This window comes from Pan paniscus, chromosome 15, assembly GCF_029289425.2.
Source record: "Pan paniscus chromosome 15, NHGRI_mPanPan1-v2.0_pri, whole genome shotgun sequence".
Lineage (NCBI taxonomy): Eukaryota > Metazoa > Chordata > Mammalia > Primates > Hominidae > Pan > Pan paniscus.
Genome location: NC_073264.2, coordinates 70533846 through 70561247, shown reverse-complemented (window position 1 = coordinate 70561247; position 27402 = coordinate 70533846). Strand labels below are relative to the sequence as shown.

General features: G+C 39.4%; 1 protein-coding gene across 4 annotated transcripts in view; it reads right to left on the bottom strand.

Moving 5' to 3' along the window:
* SLC39A9 (solute carrier family 39 member 9) overlaps nucleotides 1-27402 on the bottom strand; it is a 66123-nt gene that overhangs the window by 25923 nt on the left and 12798 nt on the right. For all 4 annotated transcript variants that reach the window (XR_612789.5, XR_008620906.2, XM_003824096.5 and 1 more), the window contains exon 2: nucleotides 12162-12270. Coding sequence is in view for 2 of the 4 variants with exons in the window: in XM_003824096.5 (XP_003824144.1) it covers nucleotides 12162-12270 (109 nt within the window). In the remaining 2 variants the exon portion in view is untranslated. The remainder of the gene's footprint in view (nucleotides 1-12161; nucleotides 12271-27402) is intronic.

Sequence of the window (27402 nt, the reverse complement as noted above, 5' to 3'; positions counted from 1 at the left end):
CTCAAGTTATCGTATTCAAAATGTCCAGCATAAAACCAAAAGTTATTTGACATACAAAGAAACAGGAAATTTTGACCAATTACCGAGGGAAAAGACAATCAACCCAACCCACAGATCACTCAGATACTGGAACATTCAAAGACTTATTTAAAGCAGCTACTCTAACTATGTTCTCTAAGCTAAAAATAACATACTTTTGGAAAAATAATTTTTAAAAAATAGAGACAGGGTCTTGCTATGTTGCCCAGGCTGGTCTGGAACTCCTATACTCAAGTGATCCTCCCCCACCTGGGCTTCCCAAAGTGCTGGGATTACAGGCGTGAGCCACTGCGCCTGGCCGAAAGGTAAAAATTCCTCAAATAAATGAACATCCTCAGCAGAGAAACAGACACTTATAAAAAGAAACCAACTGGAAATTTTAGAACTGAAAAATATAATATCTAAAGTAGTAAATTCACTGGATGAGATCAATAATAGACTGGAAATGGCTGGGCACAGTGGCTCACGCCTATAATCCCAGCACTTTTGGAGGCCAAGGCAGGTGGATCACCTGAGGTCAGGAGTTCCAGACCAGCCTGGGCAACATGGTGAAATCCTGTCTCTACTAAAAATGCAAAAATAAGCCAGGCGTGGTGGCACACCCCTGTAATCTCAGCTACTTGTGAGGCTGAAGCAGGAGAATCGCTTGAAGCCGGGAGGCAGAGGTTGCAGCGAACCCAGATCACACCACTGCACTCCAGCCTGGGCAAAAGAGCAAGACCCTGTCTCAAAAAAAAAAAAAAAAAAAAGAAAGAAAGAAAATAGTAGACTGGAAAGGACAGAGGAAAGAATCAGGGAATCTGGCTACAATGGCCGAGGTAAGAAGTACAAATTAAGATCACATGGCTCACAAAGTCTAAAATATTTACTATCTGATGCTTTACAGAAAAAGTTTGCTAATCTCTCGTCTAAACACATCAATTAGAAGACAGAGGTTGTCAAACTAGAGTTTTAAAAAAATGATACAACTATATGCCATCTGTAAGAAGTCCACTTTAAATGAATGGCACTGGCTAAAAATAAAAGGATAGAAGGGAAAGATATAACCATGGAAACACTGATCAAGAGAAAACTGAATGGTTATATTAAAATTACATGAAGTAGACTTGAGAACAAGAAATATTACCAGGAATAAAGAGGGATATTGCACAATGATTAAAAAGGTCAATTCACCATGGCATAGCACTCCTAAACATGTAGGTACCTAACCAAAGAGCTTCAACATACATAAAGCAAAAGCTAACAGAAATGAAGAGAAACAGATAAATCCACAATCATATTTGAAGACTTCAATACTCCTGTCTTAGTAATAGACAGAAGCAGAAAATCAGCAAAGATATAGAAGACCAAACAACTTGACTTGAAATTTACAGAACAAGAGAATGTACATTCTTTTCAAGTGTGCATGGAACGTTCCACAAGATAAACCATATTCTGGACCATTAAAAAAGCATTTACAAATCTGTAAGTTTTCAAATCATACTAAGTATATTTTCTTACCATAATAAAGTTAAACTAGAAATCAGTAACAGAAAGAATCGGGGGCAAAACCAAGCAACCAACCAAATTTTAAAAACCACCACTCAAAAATTTGCAAATTAAATCACACAATTCTAAGTAACACACGGGTAAAAGAGGAAGTTGCATGAAAAATTAGAAAATATTTTGAACTAAATAAAGATAAAAATATAGCACACTAAAATTTTGAGATGCAAATAAAGCAGTGCTTAGAAAGAAATTTATAGCATTAAATTCTTTTTTCTTTTTTCAGGGAGGGTCTTGTTCTTTCACCCAGCCTAGAGTGCAGTGGCATAATCATGGCTCACTGCAGCCTCAACCTCCTGGTGTGTGTGTCACTGCGCCCACCTAATTTTTCTGTAGTCACTGCGCCCACCTAATTTTTCAAATTTTTTTGTAAATACAGGGTCTTCATATGTAGCTCAGGTTAATCTCAAACTCCTGGTCTGAAGTTATCCAGCTGCCTTAGCTTCCCAAAGTACTGGGATTACAGGCGTGAGCCACCATGCCTAGCCTAAATTCTTAGAAAAGAATAGGCCAGGTGTGGTGGCTCACGCCTGTAATCCCAGTACTCTGGGAGGCCGAGGCAGGTGGATCACCTGAGGTCAGGAGTTCAAGACCAGCCTGACCAATATGGTGAAACCCTGTCTCCACTAAAAATACAAAAATTAGCAGGACGCGGTGGTGGGCGCCTGTAATCCCAGCTACTTGGGAGGCTCAGACAGGAGAATTGCTTGAACCCGGAAGATGGAGGTTGCAGTGTGCCAAGATCATGCCACTGGAGACCAGCCTGGCCAACATGGTGAAACCCCATCTCTACTAAAAATACAAAAATTAGCTAGGCCTGGTGGCACATGCCTGTAGTTTCAGCTACTTGGGAGGCTGAGGCATTGGAATCACTTGAACCTGGGAGGTGGAGGTTGCAGTGAGCTGAGACTGTGCCACTGTACCCAGCCTGGGCGACAAAGTGAGACCCTGCCTCAAAGAAAGAAGAAAAGAAAGAAAAGCAAAGAGAAGAGAAGACAAGAGAAGAGAAGACAAACCTCAAATCAATGAGCTTCACCTAAAGAAACTTTAAAAAGTAGGAGGAAATAAATCAATTACTTGAAAGACACAACTTCCAAAGCATACTCAAGAAGAAATAGGTAACTTGAACAGTCCTATATCTATCTATTTAAAAAACTGAATTCATAGTTAATAACCTTCCATCATAGAAAATGCCAGGCCAAGATTGCAAATTCACCAATAAATTCTAACAAATATTTATGGAAGAAATATTATTGATTTTATATATTCTCTTCTAGGATATAAAAGAGAAGGGAATACTTCCCAAATCTAAGAGGCCAGCATTACCCTGATAAAACCATACATAGATGTTGTTAGAAAGGAAAACCACAGGCCAGTATTCTTCATGAACAGAAACACAAAAATCCTTAATAAAATATTAGTAAATTGAATCCAGCACCATATAAAAAGAATTATATATAATAACTAGGAGGTGGGTATATGCAAGTCTAGTTCAACATTTGAAAATCAATCACTGCAATTCACTCCATTAACAGACTGAAAAAAGCATCTGATGAAATTCAACAACCATTCAAGATAAACACTCTCAGCACACTAGGAACAGAATGGAACTTCCTTATATCATTAAAATGGCCATACTGCCCAAAGCAATCTACAGATTCAATGTTATATCAAACTATCAACATCATTTTTTACAGAACTAAAAAAAACTATTCTAAAATTCATATGGAACCAGAAAACAGACCAAATAGCCAAAGCAATCCTAAGCAAAAAGGACAAAGCCAGAGGCAACACATTACCTGATTTCAAACTACACTATAAGACTATAGTAACCAAAACAGTGTGGTCCTGGTAGAAAAACAGACACATATACCAATGGAACAGAACAGAGAACCCAGAAATAAAGCCATATACTGACGGCCATCTGATCTTCAACAAAGTGACCATGGAGGACTCCCTAGTCAATAAATGGTGCTGGGATAGTTGGCTAACCATATCCAGGGGAATGAAACTGGACCCCTACCTTTTACCAAATACAAAAACTAACTCAAGGTGGATTAAAGATTTAAATGTAAGACCTCAAACTATAAGAATCCTAGAAGAAAACCTAGGAAACCACTCTGGACATCAGCCTTGGGAAAGAATTTATGACTAAGTCCTCAAAAGCAATTGCAACAAAAACAAAAACCGACAAGTAGGACCTAATAAAACTAAACAGCCTCTACACAGTAAACTATCAAGAGAATAAACAGACAACCTACAGAATAGGAGAAATTATTCACAAACTACACATCTGACAAAGGTTTAGTATCCACAATCTATAAGGAACTTAAAAAACGGAACAAGTAAAAGACAACCACATTAAAAAATGGGCAAAAGACATAAACAGACCCTTCTCAAAAAGACATATAAGCTGCCAACAAACATGAAAAACCACTCCAAATCACTAATCGGCAGAGAAATGCAAATCAAAACCAAAATAAGATATCATCTTACACCAATCAGAATGGATATTATTAAAAAGTCAAAAAACAACATGCTGGCAAGGCTAGGGAGAAAAGGGAACACTTATACACTGTTGATGGGAATGTAAATTAGTTCAGTCACTGTGGAAAGCAGTTTTGGAGATTTCTCGAAGAATTTAAAACAGAGCTAACATTCAACCCTGCAATCTCGTTACTGCATATCTATCCAAAAGAAAACAAATCACTGTACCAAAAAGACACCACGCACTCTTATGTTCATCACAGCACTATTCTCGATAGCAAGGACATGGAATCAACCTAGTTGCCCATCAACGGTGGACTGGATAAAGAAAATGTGGTACATATACGCCACGGAATACCATTCAGCCATATAAAGAATGAAATCATGTCCTTTGCAGCAAGGAGGATGAAGCTGGACGCTATTATCCTAAGTAAATTAATGCAGGAACAGAAAACCAAATACCACATGTTCTCACTTACAAGTGGGAACTAAACATCAGGTACTCATAGACATAAAGATGGCAATAATAGAAACTGGGGACTACTAGAAGGGGAAGAAAGGAAGACAGTAAAAGGTGAAAAACTATTGGTATGCTCAGTGCCTGGGTGATGGGATCATTTGTACCCCAAACCTCAGCATCATGAAATAGACCCAGGTAACAAACCTGTACATGTACCCCCTGAATCTAAAATAAAAGTTGAAAAAAAAAAAAGAGAAACAGGGAATCCATAAAAAACCTATATCTAACCTCATATTTAATGGTGAAAGACTGAATGAAAGTAAGGCAAGAATGTTCATTTTCATCCCTAATCAATCTCATAATGGATAGTCTAGTCAATGCAATAAGGAAGGTAAAAAAAAAAAAAAAAAGGCAGATAGGAAAGGAAAAGGTTAAGCTGTCCCTATTCACAGACGACATGATTATTTATGTAGCAAATCCCAAGGAATCTACAAAAAAGTGCCTATACGTAATGAAATTTCTTATATTAGAACTTTTTATATACTAGAATACTAGAAATTGAAAACATTATAAAAGTATTATTTACAATTACTAAAAACATGAAATATTTAGGCATAAATCAATAAACTGTCTGCAGATCTGTATGCTAAAATTACAACACTGATGAAATAAATCAAAGAAGATCTAAATAAATGGAGAGATACACTGGGCTCATGGATTGGAAAATACAATATTCTTAAGATGTCTATTCTCCCCCAAATTTATAGATTAAACTTAATCTCGGTTAGAATCCCAGCATGATTTATTCCATAGATATTTGACAAGCTGATTTTAAAATGTTTATGGAAAGGCAAAGAAGTTTATGGAAAGCCAAAACAATTTTCAAAAATAAGAACAAAGTGGGCTGGCTGGGGTGGCTCACACCTATAACCCCAGCCAAGGTAGGAGGGTCACTTGAGCCCAGGAGTTCAAGACCAGCCTGGGCAACAGAGTGAGGCTGTCTCTATATAAACAGTTTAAATAATTAGCCAGACATGGTGGCATGCACCTGTAGTCCTAGCTGCTGGAGAGGCTGAAGTGGGAGGATTGTTTGAGCACAGGAGTTCAAGGTCACAGTGAGCTATGATCATGCCACTGCACACTCCAGCCTGGGTGACAGAGTGAGACCCTGTCTCAAGAAAAAAAAAAAAAAAGAAAGAAAGAAAAATAAGAACAAAGAAGGACTCCACTACTTGATTTCAAGATTTGCTATAAAGCTACATCAAGACAACGTAGTGCTGGTAAAAGGTAAACATACAGATCAATAAAACAGAACAGAGAATCCAGAAATAGACCAACACAAACACAGTTAATTGATTTTTGACAAAAGTGCAAAGATAATTCAATAGAGAAGGGATTTTTTTTCAACAAATAGTGTTAGAACTACTGAATATCCACCCATATGCCAAAAAATGAACTTTCACCTACATTCAAAATTATATCAAAATAGATCATAGGATTAAATGTAGAACTGAAAATCATAAAAGTTCTAGAAGAAAACAAAAGAGAATAACTTTGTGAATTCGGGCTCAGCAAGGGGTTTTAGATATGACACCAAAAGCAAAATCTCAAAAGAAGTAACTGATAAATTGGACTTCATCAGAATTAAAAACTGCTCTCTAAAAGATACTGTTAAGAGAATGAAAAGATAAGCCATGAACTAGGAGACAATGTTTGCAGAACATGTATCTGATAAAGGATTTGTATCTAGAATATATAAAGGACTCTCGAAACTCAGTAATAAGGAAACTCAATTTTTAAAATGAACAAAATGTTTGCTATCACCACAGAAGCTATAACAATGGCAATTAAGCATATGAAAAGATGTTCAGCATCATCACAGGGAAATGCAAATTAAAACCACACTGAGATATCACTATGCTGCTATTAGAATGGCTAAAATAAAAAACTAAAACAAAACAGACAACACTAAGTGTTGACAAGGAAGGGGAGAACTGGAACTCTCATCTATTATTGATGAGAATGCAAAATATTACAGCCACTTTAGGAAGAGTTTGTCAGTTTCTTTATGAAATTAAACATATATTTGTCATGTGACCCAGCAATCCTACTTGCAAGTATTCTTTTGTCTTGCTCTGATGCCAAGGCTGGAGTGCAGTGGCACAATCTCAGCTCACTACAACCTCTGCCTCCCAGGCTCAAGCAATCCCCCCACTTCAGTCTCCCGAGTAACTGGGACTACAGGTGTGAGGCACCATGCGTGGCTAATTTTTTGTAAGGACAGGGTTTCACTATGTTGCCCAGGCTGGCACTTGTAAGTATGCAAGAAAAATAAAAACTCATGTTCATACAAAAACCAGTACATTAATAGTGACTTTATTCATAGTCACCCAAACCAGGAACCACCCATATATACATCTTCCAACTGGTGAAGGAATAGCCAAACATGGTTCATGCAAACAATGAAATACTACTCAGAAAAAAAAAGGTACAAACTATTGATACACAGAATATAAGGGGACTTCAAAAAGCTTGTGGAAAAATGGAATTAAAAGATTAAAAAAATTTAAAAATATAAACATTATTACTGAACATAAGCTCTATCAAGTGTGAGACACTTTTGTAAATGATGATACCAGCTATTTAGTTCACCCCTAAATAACTGAGGGTCCTGGAAATTTAACCATGTCAATGCAGTCTTTTTTACATTATTAACTGAAGAAAAATGGGTACCCTTTATAGATTTTAAGATTAGGAAACAAAAAGAAGTTGGAAGGAGCCAAATCAGGACTATAAAGCTGATGCCCAAAACTTTCCTATTGAAAACCTCGCAAAATTGCCCTTGTCTGATGAGAGCAATGAGCAGGAACACTGTCGTGGTGGAGGACTCTGATCAAGCATTTCTGGGCATTCTTCTGCTAACACTTTGGGTAACTTTTTAAAAACCATAATACGCATCTCACAATACGCAGATGTTATGGTTCATTGGCACTCTAGAAAATCAACAAGTAAAATGTCTTGCACATCCCCAAATACTGTTGCCAGTGACCTTTGCTCTTAACCGACCCACTTCTGCTTTGACTGACCACTTCCACTTCTCAGTAGCCATTGCTTTGAATGTGGTTTGCCTTCAGGGTCGTACTGGTAAAGCCATGTTTCATCTTCTGTTACAATTCTTTGAAAAAAACCTCCAGGATCTTGATCCCACTTGGGTCCCATTTCCATTCAAAGCTCTGCTCTTGTCTGCAGCTGATCTGGGCACAACCGTTTTGGCATCTATTGAGTGGAAAGTTTGTTCAGTGTAAAATTTTCAGTCAGAATTGTGTAAGCTGAACCAATTTAGAGGGCTATGGGGTTGGCTATTTTTTGTGTTGTTAATTGTTGGTCTTCTTTAGTTAGGGCAAGAACAAAATTAATTTTTTCTTTGAAAATAGGTGTGGATGGTCTGCTGCTGCAGGCTTCATTTTCAACATCATCTTGTCCCTTCTTAAAACAAGTTAGCCATTTGTAAACTGCTGAATTCTTTGGGGCACTGTCCCCATAAACTTTTTTTTTTTTTTTTTTGAGACAGAGTCTTGCTCTGTCGCCAGGATGGGGTGCATGGCACAATCTCGGCTCACTGCAACCTCCGCCTCCCAGGTTCAAGCGATTCTCCTACCTCAGCCTCCCAGTAGCTGGGATTACAGACATGCGCCAGCACGCCTAGCTAATTTTTGTATTTTTAGTAGAGATGGGGTTTCACCATATTGGCCAGGATGGTCTCGATCTCTTGACCTTGTGATCCACCCGCCTTGACTCCCAAAGTGCTGGGATTACAGGCGTGAGCCACCGTGCCCAGCCCCCATAAACTTTTTGTAAACCATCAATGATTTTATCATTCTTACACCCAACCTTCCCCATAAATTTGATGTTTATTCTTGTTTCTATCTTAGCAGAATTCATGTTGCTCCAATATGGGCTCTTTTCAAACTGCTGTCTTAACCTTCTTAGTGCCTCTAAGTAGATCCTGTTCAGACATGTTATAACAAGTTAGCGCAAGTTCATTTTAGTGCAAAAAAGTTTTTTGAAATCCATGCATAGTTTTTCCATAATACACATTTTCCCTTCATATACTGACCCTCAAATGCATTATGCTAAGTAAGAAGCCAGACCCAAAGGTTACAGGATTCCATTTATGACATTCTGAAAAGGCAAAACTATATAGACAGAGATCAGTGGTTGCCAGGGGTTGAGAGTGGAGAAAACATTACAAATGGACAGCACAAGCATACTTTTTAGGGTGACAAAACTATTCTGTATTTTGATTGTAGTGGTGATAACATCACTCTCTATGCATTTGTCAAAACTTGTAGACGTGTACACCAAAAGTGTGAATGATAAATATATAAATGAAAATATTTTTTAAAAAATTTAAATGACTTAGGGCTGGAAACTAATCTATGATGAAAGTTTAAAGAGACCAGAATGCTTATTTTCAGAAGAGACTTATAAAGCACTTTGTAATCTGTTTTCAAACGACACCACAAAATTACTCTGGCTGGGTACAGTGGCTCACACCTGTAATCCCAGCACTTTGGAAGGCTGAGGTGGGTGGATCACTTGAGCCCAGGAGTTCGAGACCAGCCTGGGCAACATGGTGAAATCCTGTCTCCATAAAAAAATCTGAAAATTAGCTGGGTGTGGTGTCATGAGCCTGTAGTCCCAGCTACTTGGGAGGCTGAGGTAGGAGGGTCACCTGAACCTGGGGAAGTCAAGGCTGCAGTGATCACACCACTGCACTCCAGCGTGGGAGACAGAGTGAGTCCCTGTCTGAAAAAAAAAAAAAAAATTATTTTGGGTCAAAAATCAGGAAAACTGAAAATAAGGGAATGCAACCTGTGGTGTTATTTTATGTATGTGTGTGTGTGTGTGTGTGTGTACATATGTGTATATATCTAAACACATATATACATAGTATATACACTATACACTTACATACATATACACACACACACAAACGTTATGTGTATATATTGGTTTTTGTCCACAGTTCCTGGTTCATAACTTACATAGCCTTTGTTGCAGTCTTTTGTTATACTGTTGGGTGTGTTAGGCCTCAACAGCAGGCTTCTGACCTTCTCCTGCCCTCTTTTCACCTGCCCCAAGGCAGGACTTGGGGTCTTAAGCTCCCATGAGAGGGTACGATCCTAAACCCTTGGGGGAGGAATGCTAACATCTTGAAACTTCCATAAAAACCCAAGAGGACAGGGTTCAGGGAACTTCTGGCTAGCTGAACATATATGAAGGCTGACAGAAAGGTGAAGAATTCATCCATGTGCCAGGAGGGTGGCGCACCCCAACTCCACAGGGTCAGAAGCTCCAGGACCCAGGACCCTTCCATACCTTAGTCTTTGTATTTCTTCATCTGGCTGTTTGGCTGTTTATCTGTATCCTTTAAAATATCATTCTTAGTAAACTGGTAAATGTAAGTGTTTCTCTGAGTTCTGTGACCCACTCTCGCAAATTGACTGAACCCAAAGAGGGGGTTGTGGGAACCACAACTTGAAGCCAGTTGGTCAGAAGTTCCAGAGGCCCAGGCTTGCGATTGGTGATGGGTGAAGGAGGGAGCAGTCTTGGGGACTGAGCCCTAGATCTGTGGGATCTGATACTGCCTCCAGGTAGACAGCGTCAGAATTAAATTGGAGGACACCTGGCTGGTGTCCGCTGCTTGGTAGTGGGGAGATATCGCCACGCATCTGGTTACAGAAGTTTTTCTTCTGTGTTTATGATTGTTGTGGTGTGAGAGCACAGGAAAAACACGGTTAGAGAGAGTTTTTCTCTACACACAACCTAACACACGGTAGATAATTTTAGTCTTAAACTACACCTGGGCTGGGTGAGGTGTCTCACACCTGTAATCCCAGCACTTTGGGAGGCCAACTTGGGAGGATCGCTTGAGTCCCGGAATTGGCAACCAGCCTAGGCAACAGAAGGAGACTCTATCTCTACAAAAAAAAATTAAACATTAGTCAGGCATAGCAGTGTGCATCTATACTATAGTCCCAGCTACTCAGGAGGCTGAGGTGGGAGGATTGCTTAAACCCAAGAGATTTCAGCTGTGATGGCAAAACTGGACTATAGCCTGGGCGACAGAGTGAGACCATGTCTCAAAACAAACAAATAAAAAAAAAACCCAAAACCCCCAACTATACCTGAAACATGGTATGTAAATTATATCTCAAATTGATATTAAAAATAACACAAAGAAACTATACTTGAAGCACTTCTTTCCTCTACTCCAGTGTTTCTGAAACTTGTTTCATAAGAATTGCAGACAACTTGTTAAAAATAGATATTCCCGGGATCCTTCCTGGAGGTCAGGAAATCATACTTTTAAAATGTACCTCTTCCTCAAGGAATTTTCATTATCAGACAACTTTAGAAAACAACTGCCACCCATAAAAGGACAAATGTTAGGATAGTGATTTCTATAGTGGAATCACATCCCAGAAAAATTCAAGATGACCCACTAGAATATGAAAGAAAATACTGTTCTATGTATATTTAAATCTCAGGCCTCAAAAATATTCCTATTTTAGGAGTGTATTTTATAATGTACACATTAAATCAGTGCAATAGTGCATGTAAATCATTCCTCCCTCCCTCTGTAGGATGTGTGACCATAAAAAAAGTAGAGACCACTGCTTTAAGGCTCCTGATTTATTACTGTTCCCCAATGCAGCTGACCACTCCTCAGCCCCTGTCCTATCTTGCAACACTTCTGCAATCCTCATTTATATCTGCCAAAACTCTTTGTCTATCAAACTCCAGGCCTAAGAGCATCACCATTCTGGATAAAGGACACAGTTCTTTTCCTCTACCAAGATCTGAAAAAGTATTTATTATATTGTATCTAGTAAGAAATTTGGAAGTGCCTACCTCTTTATACTATTCTTAACATCTGGTAGACTTGGTACTTGAGGATTCAGCTCATGTATTTAACAGCTGTGGTGTCAATCCTTCACAGGTAACTGTGAAGTTTCATGACACGTAGTAATCGGATTTTGCTAAGTCACAAATGTGAATCAAGTATGCTTTTCAGCTGTGTGAAGGACCAAATTACTTTGCTGGTGAGTAAGCCAAGCTGACCACCAAGCATTTACTCTCACACAGCTATACTGTTCCCTCTGCTTGTTGCTATTAGGGTCAGGAAAGGCCTCTTTAATTTTTTCAGTTATCCTTTACTGCATGGATCCTCATCAATTATCTATAAAGTTTACTGTAAAGGGTCCTTAAATTTAAATATTTATATCTATATATTTTTAAATTAAACAAAAAATGCAGCCACTATCATGTGGGATTTGGGAAGTGTTTGAGTAAGCATTAAAAAAGAACTGTCATAACTTAAAATGACTCATTCATGCACTGTGGCAAATAAACATTAAGTGGTATTCATGAATTGGGACATTCAGTTGACAAACTGCTAAGGATGTGTCAATATCAAAGATATCAAGATATCTCTCAACAAATCTTCTCAGGGTAGAACTCTATGGTAAACATGAACTGTGCTCAGAAAACATACCACTAAGCTTCATCCTGCTAACCCTCCAAGTCAATAACATATCTCAAATAATGCTCTTCCCTTTCTCACCCTCAAGAATATCTTCATAAAGGGCATGTACTCCTTCAGGCACGATGACCGCCAGAGCAGTTCCACAGAGAAGGCCAGCACCCAAAACAGTCACCAGCTTCAGTCGTTCCTGGGGAGAAAGCAAAAGAAATCATTGCAAACTTTGATTAATTAATGGGAAAAAGTTTCTGAAGTATCTGTAATCAAGACTGTGAGCTGCTCATTTGTGAGACCAACATCTACAATAGACAGTGAAGATGAAAAATGATCAATTGCATGAGTAATGCCAAGTAAAACAAAGAAATGAATTTTTTTTGTTGTTTTTTTGAGACAGAGTCTTGCTCTGTCGCTCAGGCTTGAGGCAGTGGCGTGGTCTCGGCTCACTGCAGCCTTCGCCTCCCAAGTTCCAGCGATTATCTTGCCTCAGCCTCCCGGGTAGCTGGGATTACAGGCGTGCACCACCACATCTGGCTAATTTTTGTATTTTCAGTAGAGACGGGGTTTCACCATGTTGCCCAGGCTGGTCTCCAACTCCTGACCTCAGGTGATCCGCCCGCTTCGGTCTCCCAGAGGGCTGAGATTACAAGCGTGAGCCACTGTGCCTGACTGAGATGAAATTTTTTAAATGACCAGGTTAACAATGATTTGGGAAAATGTCTACTATCCATGACAGGAAGAATGAGTACGCTTTAATACTGGAAGGAATGTGAATTGCTACAACCTCTGGAGACTACAGTTTGGCATTTAGATTTAAAGCCTCAAAAATGTGAACTCTTTGATCCAGAAATTTTACTTCTAGAAATTCATCCTAAGAAAGAATTGTGCAAAGATGACCACTGTGCTTATTACTAATGCAAACCTGAAAATAAATGTCCAATAAAGGAGACTGGCTAAATAAACTATAAATTTCATCAGAGTACCACACCACTCAGCCATTAAAAATTAAGAAATAAATATGTTAATGGATATAGGAAGTCACAATATGCTGCTATGAGGAAAAAGCTGATGGCAATCAATATGTATTGATAATCTCATATTTATAAAAAATATTTATATATATAAGTAGAACAAGTTATATTAAACATGAACAATTTTTTACTTAAAATTTATAACTTGCAATATATAAATACATAACTTTTAAAACATTTATAATTTACCTACAATAAACATGTATTACTCATACGATGAAAAAAATGTATTTAGACATTAAGGCTAAAATTCTTCTGTGGTTTTAATCCAACTTAATCCTAATTGTCTTCTTTTTAGCCAAGTTTGAGGGACTCCCTCTTGTCATACAAAAAGATTAGGTTTCAAAGTTTCTTGAAGCAGCAGTATACCCTAATATGACTCACTGGGATCTTAGAAGTATGAAAAATGATCTTAAAAACTACAACTAGGTGGGTGGATCACCTGAGGTCAGGAGTTCGAGACCAGCCTGGCCAACATGGTGAAACCGTCTCTACAAAAATACAAAAATTAGCTGGGTGTGGTGGTGTGTGCCTGTAATCCCAGCTACTTGGGAGTCTGAGACAGGAGAATCACTTGAACCCAGCAGGTGAAGGTCGCAGTAAGCAGAGATTGCACCACTGCACTCCAGCTTGGGTGACAGAGCAAGATTCCATCTCAAAACAAAACAAAAAAACCGGCAAGGAGAGCCAGGCACGGTGGTGTGCACCTGTTGTCTCAGCTGCTTGGGTGGTGGAAGCAGAGGATCGTTTAAACCCAGGAGTTCAAGGCTATAGTGTGCTATAATCACATCTGCTATAATCACTGCACTCCCACCTGGGCAACATAGTAAGAGCTGTCTTTAAAAAAATAAAAAATAATAAAAAACTACAAGAAGCCAGGCATGGTAGTACGTACCTGTTGTCCCAGATATGGAGAGGCTGAGGCTGTAGTGAGCTATGATCTCACTGAATTATACTCAAGCCTGGGCAACATAAAGAGACCCCATTTTTGAAAATAAACAAAACCACAAGGGAATAATTATATATGTTGTTTATGAAAAAGTTTCAATAATTTAATGGTACATCATGAACTTCATCTGTTTGTTTCTTTTAAGAGGTTAGTTAGCAAACAAGCGGTCCATTCCAAGATGGCCGAATAGGAACAACTCCGGTCTGCAGCTCCCAGTGTGATCGACGCAGAAGACGGGTGATTTCTGCATTTCCAACTGAGGTACCTGGTTCATCTCACTGGGATGGGTTGGACAGTGGGTGCAGCCCAGGGAGGGTGAGCTGAAGCAGGGCGGGGTGACACCTCACCCAGGGAAGCGCAAGGGGTCAGGGGATTTCCCTTTCCTAGCCAAGGGAAGCCATGACAGACTGTACCTGGAAAATCGGGACATTGCCACCCAAATACTGCGCTTTTCCAACAGTCTTAACAAACGGCACACCAGGAGATTATATCCCGCTCCTTGCTTAGCGAGTCCCACACCCATGGAGCCTTATTCACTGCTAGCGCAGCAGTCCAAGATCCAACTTCAAGGAGGCAGCCTGACTGGGGGAGGGGCGTCTGCCATTGCTGAGGCTGGAGTAGGTAAACAAAATGGCCGGGAAGCTCAAACTGGGTAGAGCCCACTGCAGCTCAAGGAGGCCTGCCTGCCTCCGTAGACTCCACCTCTGGGGGCAGGGCATAGCTAAACAAAAGGTAGCAGAAACTTCTGCAGTCTTAAACGTTCCTGTCTGATAGCTCTGAAGAGAGCAGTGGTTTTCCCAGAATGGTGTCTGAGCTCTGAGAACAGACAGACTGCCTCCTCAAGTGGGTCTCTGACTCCTGTGTAGCCTAAGTGGGAGATACCTCCCAGTAGGTGCCGACTGACAACTCATACAGCCAGGTGCCCCTCTGAGACGAAGCTTCCAGAGGAAGGATCAGGCAGCAATATTTGCTGTTCTGCAGCCTCTGCTGGTGATACCCAGGCAAACAGCATCTGGAGTGGACCTCCAGCAAACTCCAACAGACCTGCAGCTGAGGGACCTGACTGTTAGAAGGAAAACTGTTAACAAACAGAAAGGAATAGCATCAACATCAACAAAAAGGACATCCACACCAAAACCCCATCTGTAGGTGACCATCATCAAAGACCAAAGGTAGATAAAACCACAAATACAGGGAGAAACCAGAGCAGAAAAACTGAAAATTCTAAAAACCAGAGCACCTCTTCTCCTCCAAAGGACTGCAGCTCCTCGCCAGCAATGGAACAAAGCTGGATGGAAATTCCTTTGACAAGCTGACAGAAGTAGGCTTCAGAAGGTCAGTAATAACAAACTTCTCCAAGCTAAAGGAGGATGTTCAAACCCATCGCAAGGAAGCTTAAAACCTTGAAAAAAGATTAGACACATGGCTAACGAGAATAAACAACGTAGAGAAGACCTTAAATGACCTGATGTAGCTGAAAACCATGGCATGAGAACTACGTGACACATGCACAAGCTTCAGTAGCTGATTCGATCAAGTGGAAGAAAGTATCAGTGATTGAAGATCAAATTAATGAAATGAAGTGAGAAGTTTAGAGAAAAAAAGAGTAAAAAGAAATGAACAAACCCTCCAATAAATATGGGACTATATGAAAAGACCAAATCTACGTTTGATTGGTGTACCTGAAAGTGATGGAGAGAATGGAACCAAGCTGGAAAACACTTTTCAGGATATTACCCAGGAGAACTTCCCCAACATAGCAAGGCAGGCCAACATTCAAATTCAGGAAATACAGAGAATACCACAAAGATACTCCTCGAGAAGAGCAACCCCAGGACACATAATTGTCAGATTCACCAAGGTTGAAATGAAAGAAAAAATGTTAAGGTCAGCCAGAGAGAAAGGTCAGGTTACCCACAAAAGGAAGCCCATCAGACTAACAGCGTATCTCTCAGCAGAAACTCTACAAGCCAGAAGAGAGTGGGGGCCAATATTCAACATTCTCAAAGAAAAGAATTTTCAACCCAGAATTTAATATCCAGCCAAACTAAGCTTAATAAGTGAAGGAGAAATAAAATCCTTTATAGACAAGCAAATGCTGAGAGATTTTGTCACCACCAGGCTTGCCTTACAAGAGCTCCTGAAGGAAGCACTAAACATGGAAAGGAACAACCAGTATCAGCCACTGCAAAAACATAACAAATTGCAAAGACCATCAATGCTAGGAAGAAACTGCACCAACTAACGGGCAAAACAACCAGCTAACATCATAATGACAGGATCAAATTCACACATAACAATATTAATCTTAAATGTAAATGGGCTCAATGCCCCAATTAAAAGACACAGACTGGCAAATTGGATAGAGTTAAGACCCATCAGTGTGCTGTATTCAGGAGACCCATCTCTCATGCAGGGACACACATAGGCTCAAAATAAAGGGATGGAGGAAGATCTACCAAGCAAATGGAAAGCAAAAAAAAGCAGGGGTTGCAATCCTAGTCTCTGATAAAACAGAGTTTAAACCAACAAACATCAAAAGAGACAAGGCCATTATATAATGGTAAAGGGATCAATTCAACAAGAAGAGCTAACTATCCTAAACATATATGCACCCAATACAGGAGCACCCGGATTCATAAAGCAAGTCCTTAGAGAACTACAAAGACACTGAGACTTCCACACAATAATAATGGGAGGTTTTAACACCCCACTGTCAATATTAGACAGATCAACAAGACAGAAGGTTAACAAGGATATCCAGGACTTGAACTCAACTCTGCACAAAGCCAACCTAATAGACATCTACAGAACTCTCCACCCCAAATCAACAGAATATACATTGTTCTCAGCACCACATTGCACTTATCCCAAAATTGGCCACATAGTTGGAAGTAAAGCACTCCTCAGCAAATGTAAAAGAACAGAAATCACAATAAACTGTCTCTCAGACCACACTGCAATCAAACTAGAACTCAGGATTAAGAAACTCACTCAAAACCGCACAACTACATGGAAACTGAACAACTTGCTCCTGAATGACTACTGGGTAAACAACGAAATGAAGGCAGAAATAAAGATGTTCTTTGAAACCAATGAGAACAAAGACACAATGTACCAGAATCTCTGGGACACATTTAAAGCAGTGTGTAGAGGGAAATTTATAGCACTAAATGCCCACAAGAGAAAGCAGGAAAGATCTAAAATTGACACCCTAACATCACAAAAGAACTAGAGAAGCAAGAGCAAACACATTCAAAAGCTAGCAGAAGGCAAGAAATAACTAAGATCAGAGCAGAACTGAAGGACACAGAGATGCAAAAAACCCTTCAAAAAAATCAATGAATCCAGGAGCTGGTTTTTTGAAAACATCAACAAAATTGATAGACCGCTAGCAAGACTAATAAAGAAGAGAGATGAATCAAATAGATGCAATAAAAAATGATAAAGGGGATATCACCACCGATCCCACAGAAATACAAACTACCATCAGAGAATACTATACACACCTCTACGCAAATAAACTAGAAAATCTAGAAGACATGGATAAATTCCTGGACACATACACCCTCCCAAGACTAAACCAGGAAAGAAATTGAATCCCTGAATAGACAAATAACAGGCTCTGAAACTGAGGCAATAATTAATAGCCTACCAATCAAAAAACGTCCAGGACCAGACAGATTCACGGCCGAATTCTAGCAGAGGTACAGATTCACAGCTGAATTCTACCAAAGGTACAAAGAGGAGCTGGTACCATTCCTTCTGAAACCCTATTCCAATCAATAGAAAAAGAGGGAATTCTCTCTAATTCATTTTATGAGGCCAGCATCATCCTGATACCAAAGCCTGGCAGAGACACGACAAAAACAAAAAAGAGAATTTTAGACCAATATCCCTGATGAACATCGATGCAAAAATCCTCAGTAAAATACTGAGGATGCAAACCAAATGCAGCAGCACATCAAAAAGCTTATCCACCAAGACCAAGTTGGCTTCATCCCTGGGATGCAAGGCTGGTTCAACATACGCAAATCAATAAACATAATCCATCACATAAACAGAACCAAAGACAAAAACCACATGATTATCTCAATAGATGCAGAAAAGGCCTTTGACAAAATTCAACAGCCCTTCATGCTATAAACTCTCAATAAGCTAGGTACTGATGGGACGTACCTCAAAATAATAGCTATTTATGACAAACCCACAGCCAATATCACACTGAATGGGCAAAAACTGGAAGCATTCCCTTTGAAAACTGGCACAAGACAGGGATGCCCTCTCTCACCATTCCCATTCAACATAGTGTTGGAAGTTCTGGCCAGGACAATTAGGCAAGAGAAAGAAATAAAGGGTATTCAATTAGGAAAAGAGGAAGTCAAATTGTCCTCTTTGCAGATGACATGACTGTATATTTAGAAAACCCATCATCTCAGCCCCAAATCTCCTTAAGCTGATAAGCAACTTCAGCAAAGTCTCAGGATACAAAATCAATGTGCAAAAATCACAAGCATTCCTATACACAAATAACAAGCAGAGAGCCAAATCATGAGTGAACTCTCATTCACAATTGCTACAAAGAGAATAAAATACCTAGGAATCCAAATTACAAGGGATGTGAAGGACCTCTTCAAGGAGAACTACAAACCACTGCTCAACGAAATAAAAGAGAACACAAACAAATGGAAGAACATCCCCTGCTCATGGATAGGAAGAATCAATATCGTGAAAATGGCCATACTGCCCAAGGTAATTTACAGATTCACTGCCATCCCCATCAAGCTACCAATGACGTTCTTCACAGAATTGGAAAAAACTACTTTAAAGTTCATATGGAACCAAAAAACAGCCTGCATTGCCAAGACAATCCTAAGCAAAAAGAACAAAGCTGGAGGCATCACACTATCTGACTTCAAACTATATTACAAGGCTACAGTAACCAAAACAGCATGGTACTGGTACCAAAACAGAAAGATAGACCAATAGAACAGAACAGAGGTCTCAGAAATAACACCACACATCTATAACCATCTGATCTTTGACAAGCCTGACAAAAACAAGAAATGGGGAAAGGATTCACTATTTAATAAATGGTGCTGGGAAAACTGGCTAGCCATATGTAGAAAGCTGAAACTGGATCCCTTCCTTACACCTTATACAAAAATTAATTCAAGATGGATTAAAGACTTAAATGTTACACCTAAAACCATAAAAACCCTAGAAGAAAACCTAGGCAGTACCATTCAGAACACAGGCATGGGCAAGGACTTCATGACTAAAACACCAAAAGCAATGACAACAAAAGTCAAAATAGACAAATGGGATCTAATTAAACTAAAGAGCTTCTGCACGGCAAAAGAAACTACCATCAGAGTGAACAGGCAACCAACAGAAGGGGAGAAAATTTTTGCATCTACCCATCTGACAAAGGGCTAATATCCAGAATCTACAAAGAACTTAAACAAATTTACAAGAAAAAATGAAACAACCCCATCAAAAAGTGGGCAAAGGATATGAACAGACATTTCTCAAAAGAAGGCATTTATGTAGCCAACAGACACATGAAAAAATGCTCATCATCACTGGTCATCAGAGAAATGCAAATCAAAACCACAATGAGATACCATCTCACACCAGTTAGAATGGCGATCAATAAAAAGTCAGGAAACAACAGATGCTGGAGAGGATGTGGAGAAATAGGAACGCTTTTACACTGCTGGTGGGAGTGTAAACTAGTTCAACCATTGTGGAAGACAGTGTGGTGATTCCTCAAGGATCTAGAACTAGAAATACCATTTGACCCAGCCATCCCATTACTGGGTATATACCTAAAGTATTATAAATCATGCTGCTATAAAGACACATGCACACGTATGTTTATTGCAGCACTATTCACAACAGCAAAGACTTGGAACCAACCCAAATGTCCATCAACGATAGACTGGATTAAGAAAATGTGGCACATATACACCATGGAATACTATGCAGCCATGAAAAAGGATGAGTTCACGTCCTTTGTAGGGACATGGATGAAGCTGGAAACCATCATTCTGAGCAAACTATCGGAAAGACAGAAAACCAAACACAGCATGTTCTCACTCAGCGGTGGGAACTGATCAGTGAGAACACTTGGACACAGGGTGGGGAACATCTCACACCAGGGCCTGTCATGGGGTAACACTTGGACACAGGGTGGGGAACATCACACACCAGGGCCTGTCGTGGGGTGGGGGCTGGGGGAGGGATGGCATTAGGAGAAATACCTAACGTAAATGGCGAGTTAATGGGTGCAGCAAACCAACATGGCACATGTATACATATGTAACAAACCTGCACATTGTGCACATGTACCCTATAACTTAAAAGTATAATAATAATAATAATAAAGAGGTTAGTTAGCAAAAACAGTAGCTCTATTATCTCTGATACATTACTGAACTTCTGACTGAGAGGCTGGGAGCCTAACTAGCTTTTGTAAATATTATCTCTATGGGAAAATAGTTTTTTTTAGCTGAAAGGCTGGTTGAAACATTACTCTCTCCTTGTTTGGAGAGGAAGAAAGGGATCTAGGTATCTATTGAAAAAGGGGAAACTAAAGCTGCAACGTCAACACCAATTAATACTTGCCATATAGCAAGAGAAGAATCCCCCCTGATCCCCAGCACCCAGCCAGGTCAACCCTTATACATTCAGAATGGCTACTAGGTACTTGTAAACTGAGAGTATTCCAGTGGTTGGGGTACTGGCTTGGGAGGCAGAACAGACTCCATGACGCTGACAAAGGATTTGTATTTGAAGTAGAAAGAACTTCTACAACTCAATAATAAAAGACAAACAACCAATTAAAAATGGGTAAAACACTGCACAGACACTTCACAAAAGATGTATGAATGGCTAATAAGCCCATGAAAAGGTGCTCAACATCATTTAGTCATCAGAAAAATGTAAATCAAAACTATGCAAGATACCTTTTCATACCCATTAAAATGGCCAAAATTGAAAAGACTGACAACTTTAAATAATTACAAGATATTGAGCAACTGGAAAACTCACACATTGCTGTTGGCAGCATAAAATGGTACAACCACTTTGGAAAATTAGCAGTCCCTTATAAAGTTAAACTAGCATTCCCCTTTTTCATTTCCCCAAAGGAAATGAAAACATATGTCCACAAAAAACTTGTACAAGAATATTCATAGAAGCTACATCAAGAATAGCCACAATCTGGATCAGATGTCCATCGACAGGAGAATGGATAAACAAATTGTGGTATATTTAAACAATGGAATACCACTTGGTAATAAAAAGGAATAAACTGCAGCTACATACAGCACATAAATGAATAAATCTCATAAACATTTTCCTGATGTTTGAGTGAAAGAAGCCTTACACAAAGGAGTATATACTGTATGAATAAATGTATATGAAGTTTAAAAATAGGCCAAACTAATCTATAAAGATTGAAATCAGAACAGTGACTGCCTCTGGTGACCAGTGATGAGAGGGTGGCCACACAGTGGGGATTCACTGGAAAGTGGCATCGGTTTACTTTCTAGAATAACAGATATGTTCTAAATCTTGATTGGGATGTTACATTTGTAAACATTTGCTAAAATTCATCAAACTATATTAAGATCCGTACCTTTCATTCTATAAAATTATCTATTTATAAAAAAATTAACTGGGCAGTAATTTACTTAGCCAGGATTTCTGAAAGGATTCATTTTAGAATATTCAGTTTTAACAAGGCTTCTTTCCTCACGGCAGTTCTCTGAAATCAAGGTCAGAGATCTAATTCGAATACTAAAAGGCCCTTCCAAAAATTTTCCTTAAACAATCTCATCTGCCATTCAGATATTTCTTAAAAATAATTCACCACAATTTTATGTCAATAACATTATGGGGAAACCAGTGGTGTTCACAATTCTGGATCAACCCACAATTCACTAGGCACTTACCAAGTGCTTCATAATACTCTACCCTAGGGTCACATGAAAAACTACATTGAGATAAGTTTTAAAAGCGGGAAAAGAGTTCGAGACCAGCCTGGCCAGCATGGCGAAACCCTGTCTCTACTAAAAATACAAAAATTAGCCGAGTATGATGGTGCACAACTGTAGTCCCAGCTACTCGGGAGGCTGAGAGAGAATCGCTTGAACCTAGGAGGCGGAGGTTGCAGTGAGCTGAGACTGTGCCACTGCACTCCAGCCTGGGTGACAGAGCGATACCCTCTCTCAAAAGAATATGAAATATAAACAGGAGTTTGGTGCAAGTTTTTAGAAAGCCACAGTAAAGGTTTTTATTAATCTTTAGACCCATGTTTTAAAAATAGGGATATTAGCTACCAAAGTTATCAATTCAAATTAAAGAACTGGGAGAAAATATAAAAAATGATTTTCTCTCAATATATAGATGGAGAATCGAAGGCCAAAGATGAGAAGTGATTTGCCCAAGATCACATGACTAAGCTAGTTAGTGGTTACAGGGATGATTAGATTCGGCATTGCACTCCATGACAATGCTCACTGCATAGCATAATACATACAATCCATTATAAAAAAATTTATCTCCAAAAAAGATGATATTCATGCAACCTTTCAAAATAGTATGAATCAGCAAAATCCCTCAGCAACACCGAGAGAAAAAACAAAATCATAAATAGTTATAATTCTTCTCTATTGACAGTTTCTAATGGTTCATGACAAAATAAAATAAGGACAATACAGTGAGCACATCATAAAGCTTTATTTCTTCAATGTAAAGAACTATTTTTTATTCTGAGATTATATCCTACCTAATTTTGGTTATAACGTCCTTTCTTTTAAGAAATGATGGTGACAACAGTTTTTGTTTTTATTTTTAGTGTCCTTACATGGCAAAATTAAAAGGAGGTAATCCTGTATCGATTCTTTGAAAAAAAATTTTTTTTTTTTGAGACGGAGTCTCGCTCTGTTGCCCAGGCTGGAGTGCAGTGGCATGATCTTGGCTCATTGCAAGCTCCACCTCCCAGGTTCACGCCATTCTCCTGACTCAGCCTCCCGAGTAGCTGGGACTACACGTGCCTGCCACCATGCCTGGCTTATTTTTTGTATTTTTAGTAGAGACAGGGTTTCACCATGTTAGCCAGGATGGTCTCGATCTCCTGACCTCGTGATCTGCCTGCCTCGGCCTCCCAAAGTGCTGGGATTACAGGCGTGAGCCACTGCGCCCGGCCGATTCTTTGAAATTTTAAATATATGACTGATTTATGAAACCCAAAAGCTGGAAAACCCTGATCTAAGTGCAAACATGAAATTATAATACCATCGAACATTCAGAAACAAAGAATTTGAGTTTGTAGGATGAGACCATCAAGGTAAATCCGAATGAATCATCTAGCTTTGCAGTATTTCCTCCGAAGAAAGGCAGCGTGAGGTAAAACTACTGTATTGTTTTCAGTTCACTTTGAAATTAAGTGCATTTATTTACCAAATGAAGTTAAATATCCACTCAACACTATGTTTACTGTTTGTCCCTGTAACCCCTTCCCCACAAAATTACCAATTCTGTCAGGGCAGAGATCTTTAATTTACTGCTGAATTCTCAATTTATAAGGAAGTATCTGGCACACAGCAGTTTCCCCTAAATATTTATTGAAAGAATGAATTAAATGCCCACCACCATGCAAAGCACTGGGGACTTGGTACCGGCCACTGGGCTCTGATACAAACAATTACACAAATGCAGCGGAACCTCTTTAGAATATTTGTGCCAGGAAATAGACCTCACATATTCCTTGTAACTATATCAAGAATTTTCAGTGATTAGTTGATTCAGAATTGATAGTTTCACTCAAGGGGCATGCAAATACATTTATTTATTTATTTATTTAATTTATTTTTGAGATGGAGTCTTGCTCTGTCGCCCAGGCTGGAGTGCAGTGGCGTGATCTTGGCTCACTGCAAGCTCCGCCTCCCGGGTTCATGCCATTCTCCTGCCTCAGCCTCCCAAGCAGCTGGGACTATAGGTGCCCGCCACCACGCCCGGCTAATTTTTTGTATTTTTAGTAGAGATAGGATTTCACCGTGTTAGCCAGGATGGTCTCGATCTCCTGACCTCGTGATCCACCCGCCTCGGCCTCCCAAAGTGCTGGGATTACAGGCGTGAGTCACTGCGCCCAGCCCGCAAATACATTTAATAAAGGGCCATAGGCTGGGTGCAGTTGCTCATGCCTGTAATCCCAGCACTATGGGAGGTTGAGGCAGGCAGATCACGAGGTCAAGAGATCGAGATCATCCTAGCCAGCATGGTGAAACCCCATCTCTACTAAAAATACAAAAATGAGCTGGGCATGGTGGCATGTGCCTGTAGTCCCAGCTACTCGGGAGGCTGAGGCAGGAGAATCGCTTGAACTGGGCTCTGGGAGGCAGAGGTTGCAGTGAGCCGAGATCACGCCACTGCACTCCAGCCTGGTGACAGAGTGAGACTCCATCTCAAAAATAATACAATACAATACAATACAATACAATACAATACAATGCCATAATAGAATTTCATATAAATATATTAAGCATCATAACAGAATTTCATCATAATAAATTTGAAGCAATGCTGTCATTTGTCTTATTAGTGCAAACATCTTCTATGACATATATTTTTCCAAAGCAGCTCAAAACTCCTTAGGAAAGGAGTTTTGTTAGTTATTTATTTACTATTTATTTTTTTGAGACAAAGTCTTGCTCTGTGGCCCAGGCTGGAGTGCAGAGGCACAACTCAGCTTACTGCAGCTACCACCTCCAGGTTCAAGCAATTCTCCTGCCTCAGCCTCTTTAGTAGCTGAGATTACAGGTACATGCCACCACATCCAGCTAATTTTTTTGTATTTTTAGTAGAGACAGGCTGGTCTTGAACTCCTGACCTTAGGTGATCTGCCTGCCTTGGCCTACCAAAGTGCTGGGATTATAGGCATGAGACACTGCACCCAGCCTGTTTTTTGTTTTTTTTTTTTTGAGACAGCTCTGTCACCCAATCTGGAGTGCAGTGGCACCATCACAGCTCACTGCAACCTCAAACTCCTGGGCTCAAGTGATCCTCCCACTCTAGCTTCCTGAGAAGCTAAAGCCACTAGTGTGCACCACCATGCCCAGCTAATTTTTAAATTTCTTTTGTAGACGTGGGGTCTCCCTGTGTTGCTCAGGCTGGTCTCAAATTCCTGGACTCAAGTGATCCTCCCACCTCAGCCTCCCAAAGTGCTGGGATTACAGGCCACTGTGCCCAGCCTCAGTCCTTGTTTTAATCTTCAGCAAAGCAATGTAAAGATTGTCCTACAAAATTTTTATCAGCTTGATAAATGTCTATGAGCCTTTTCATGGCAACCAATATTACAGAAACAACACTTTTGATGAAAAGAACCAGCAGTCCAAAAAAAAAGCATTACTGCCAATTGCACTTTCTATTTTAATTTGAAAAAAAAAATTCTTTACCTGATCATTTTAGACTCAATCTGATTTATTTTAAGCGCTAGAATTGTGGCTTCATGTATTTGTATGGCTGTATTCTTTCACACAACTTGGGATTCAATCTCAAGTTGTGTTTATATTAAAGTTAACAAAATGCTGACAGGTTCTCTATTTTGCTTATGGTAAATCACTAAAAAGTTTATTTAAATGGAGAACTACAAATTCCAAGTGTCATTCAAGATGAAAAGACAGTTCCCAAACCAACAGTTTCTGTCAGTGAAATGAAGTATTTGCTCAGGAGAGGCATGAACTGTGCAATGCCATTGGTTTTATGTTATCTCATTTTAGAAGTTCACAGTTGCAGCCTGACTGAACCAAAGGATCTGCTAGATATATTAATTAAAACAACAGCTTGCACTCTATGCCGTTAACCATCAGCACAAGCTTTGAAGTCAAGTTTAATATTTCTTGGCAGACACCAAGGTAATTAAATGGTCTTTCTTTCCCTGCTCACAGAAACAGTCAACAAATTGGTTCACCTAAAGACAAGCCAACAATTTTTAAAGTTTTTTTTTTTTTTTTTTTTTTTTTTTTGAGATGGAATCTCACTCTATGACCCAGGCTGGAATGCAGTGGTGTGAACCTGGCTTACTGCGACCTCTACCTTCCAGGTTCAAGCGATTCTCCTGCCTTAGCCTCCTGAGTAGCTGGGATTACAGGCATGTGCCATCATGCCCAGCTAATTTTTGTATTTTTAGTAGAGACAGGGTTTCACCATGTTGACCAGGCAGGTCTCGAACTCCTGACCTCAAGTGATCCACCAGCCTTGGCCTCCCAAAGTACTGGGATTACAGGCATGAGCCACCGCATCCAGTCTTTAAAAGCTTTTGATACGGAAAACATTTTATCTCAATCTTCCTTGTGCCATGCCCATTTTAGTAGTCAAAGTGTCAACTACAGCTTCCTAAAAAAAATCAAAGGTACATCTCTTATCATAAGATTGATCCCTTCAAAGTTTTAGGCACTGAAGAGATAAAATATCACAGGCTATGAAGTAACTCTTGTTGAGGCAACAAAGTTTTTCCCCATATTCTTACAAACAAACCTGCTTCAAGAAAGAGATATTTCTTAATGTCAATTTAGCCACTACATTATCTGCTGCTAAGTGTTAGTAACAGATAATAAAGAAAACTCAGATCTAATTTGGTTCTTCAAGTCCTTACAGCTGAAACAAGATGCCCAAAAGCTTCCTGGCTCTCAGGAGCAGCTGTGTGAAACAGGACAAGTCTTTAACCTTCCTGGGCTTCATGGCCTCCTCTGTAAGAAGGGGCTACTGCTACTAGTATTATTATTGTGTAGGAGCAGGATATTAGTGCACTTAGCAGAGTAGGTGTTGTTATTACTTGTCTTCAACATCATCAGTAGCATGCAAAAAAAAGCTTCTAAGCACCTCCACTGCAAGAATAATGAAAGTTCCAGTGAACGAAGTTACAATTCTGCCATGTTGCCAGGGGCATATAAGCTTCCTATTTCCTAACTCATGTGACATCAAGGTTACTTAACACCTTCTAAGGCAGTAATAACAAGCAAGTACCTTATTAATGCCATTTCCTCCAATCTTGGAAAATAAGATTAATTTATTTTTCTTTTTGCATAAAATTCCTTTCTAAACATAAAAGAAATAAATATAAATCCCCTAAGATTGTTTGATGTAACTACAAAGCCAAAACAAACAAAAATCCATTGAAAAATAACCTGGAAAAGCATTGCCAATAAATATATCATTGATACATAAGAGTTCAACTGAACTGAGCAGACTAAAATAGTAAATATACCTTTTCCTCTATGAAATTGGTACAGTTTTAAAAATGAATAATGATAATGTTTGTGAGAATATAGCGTTA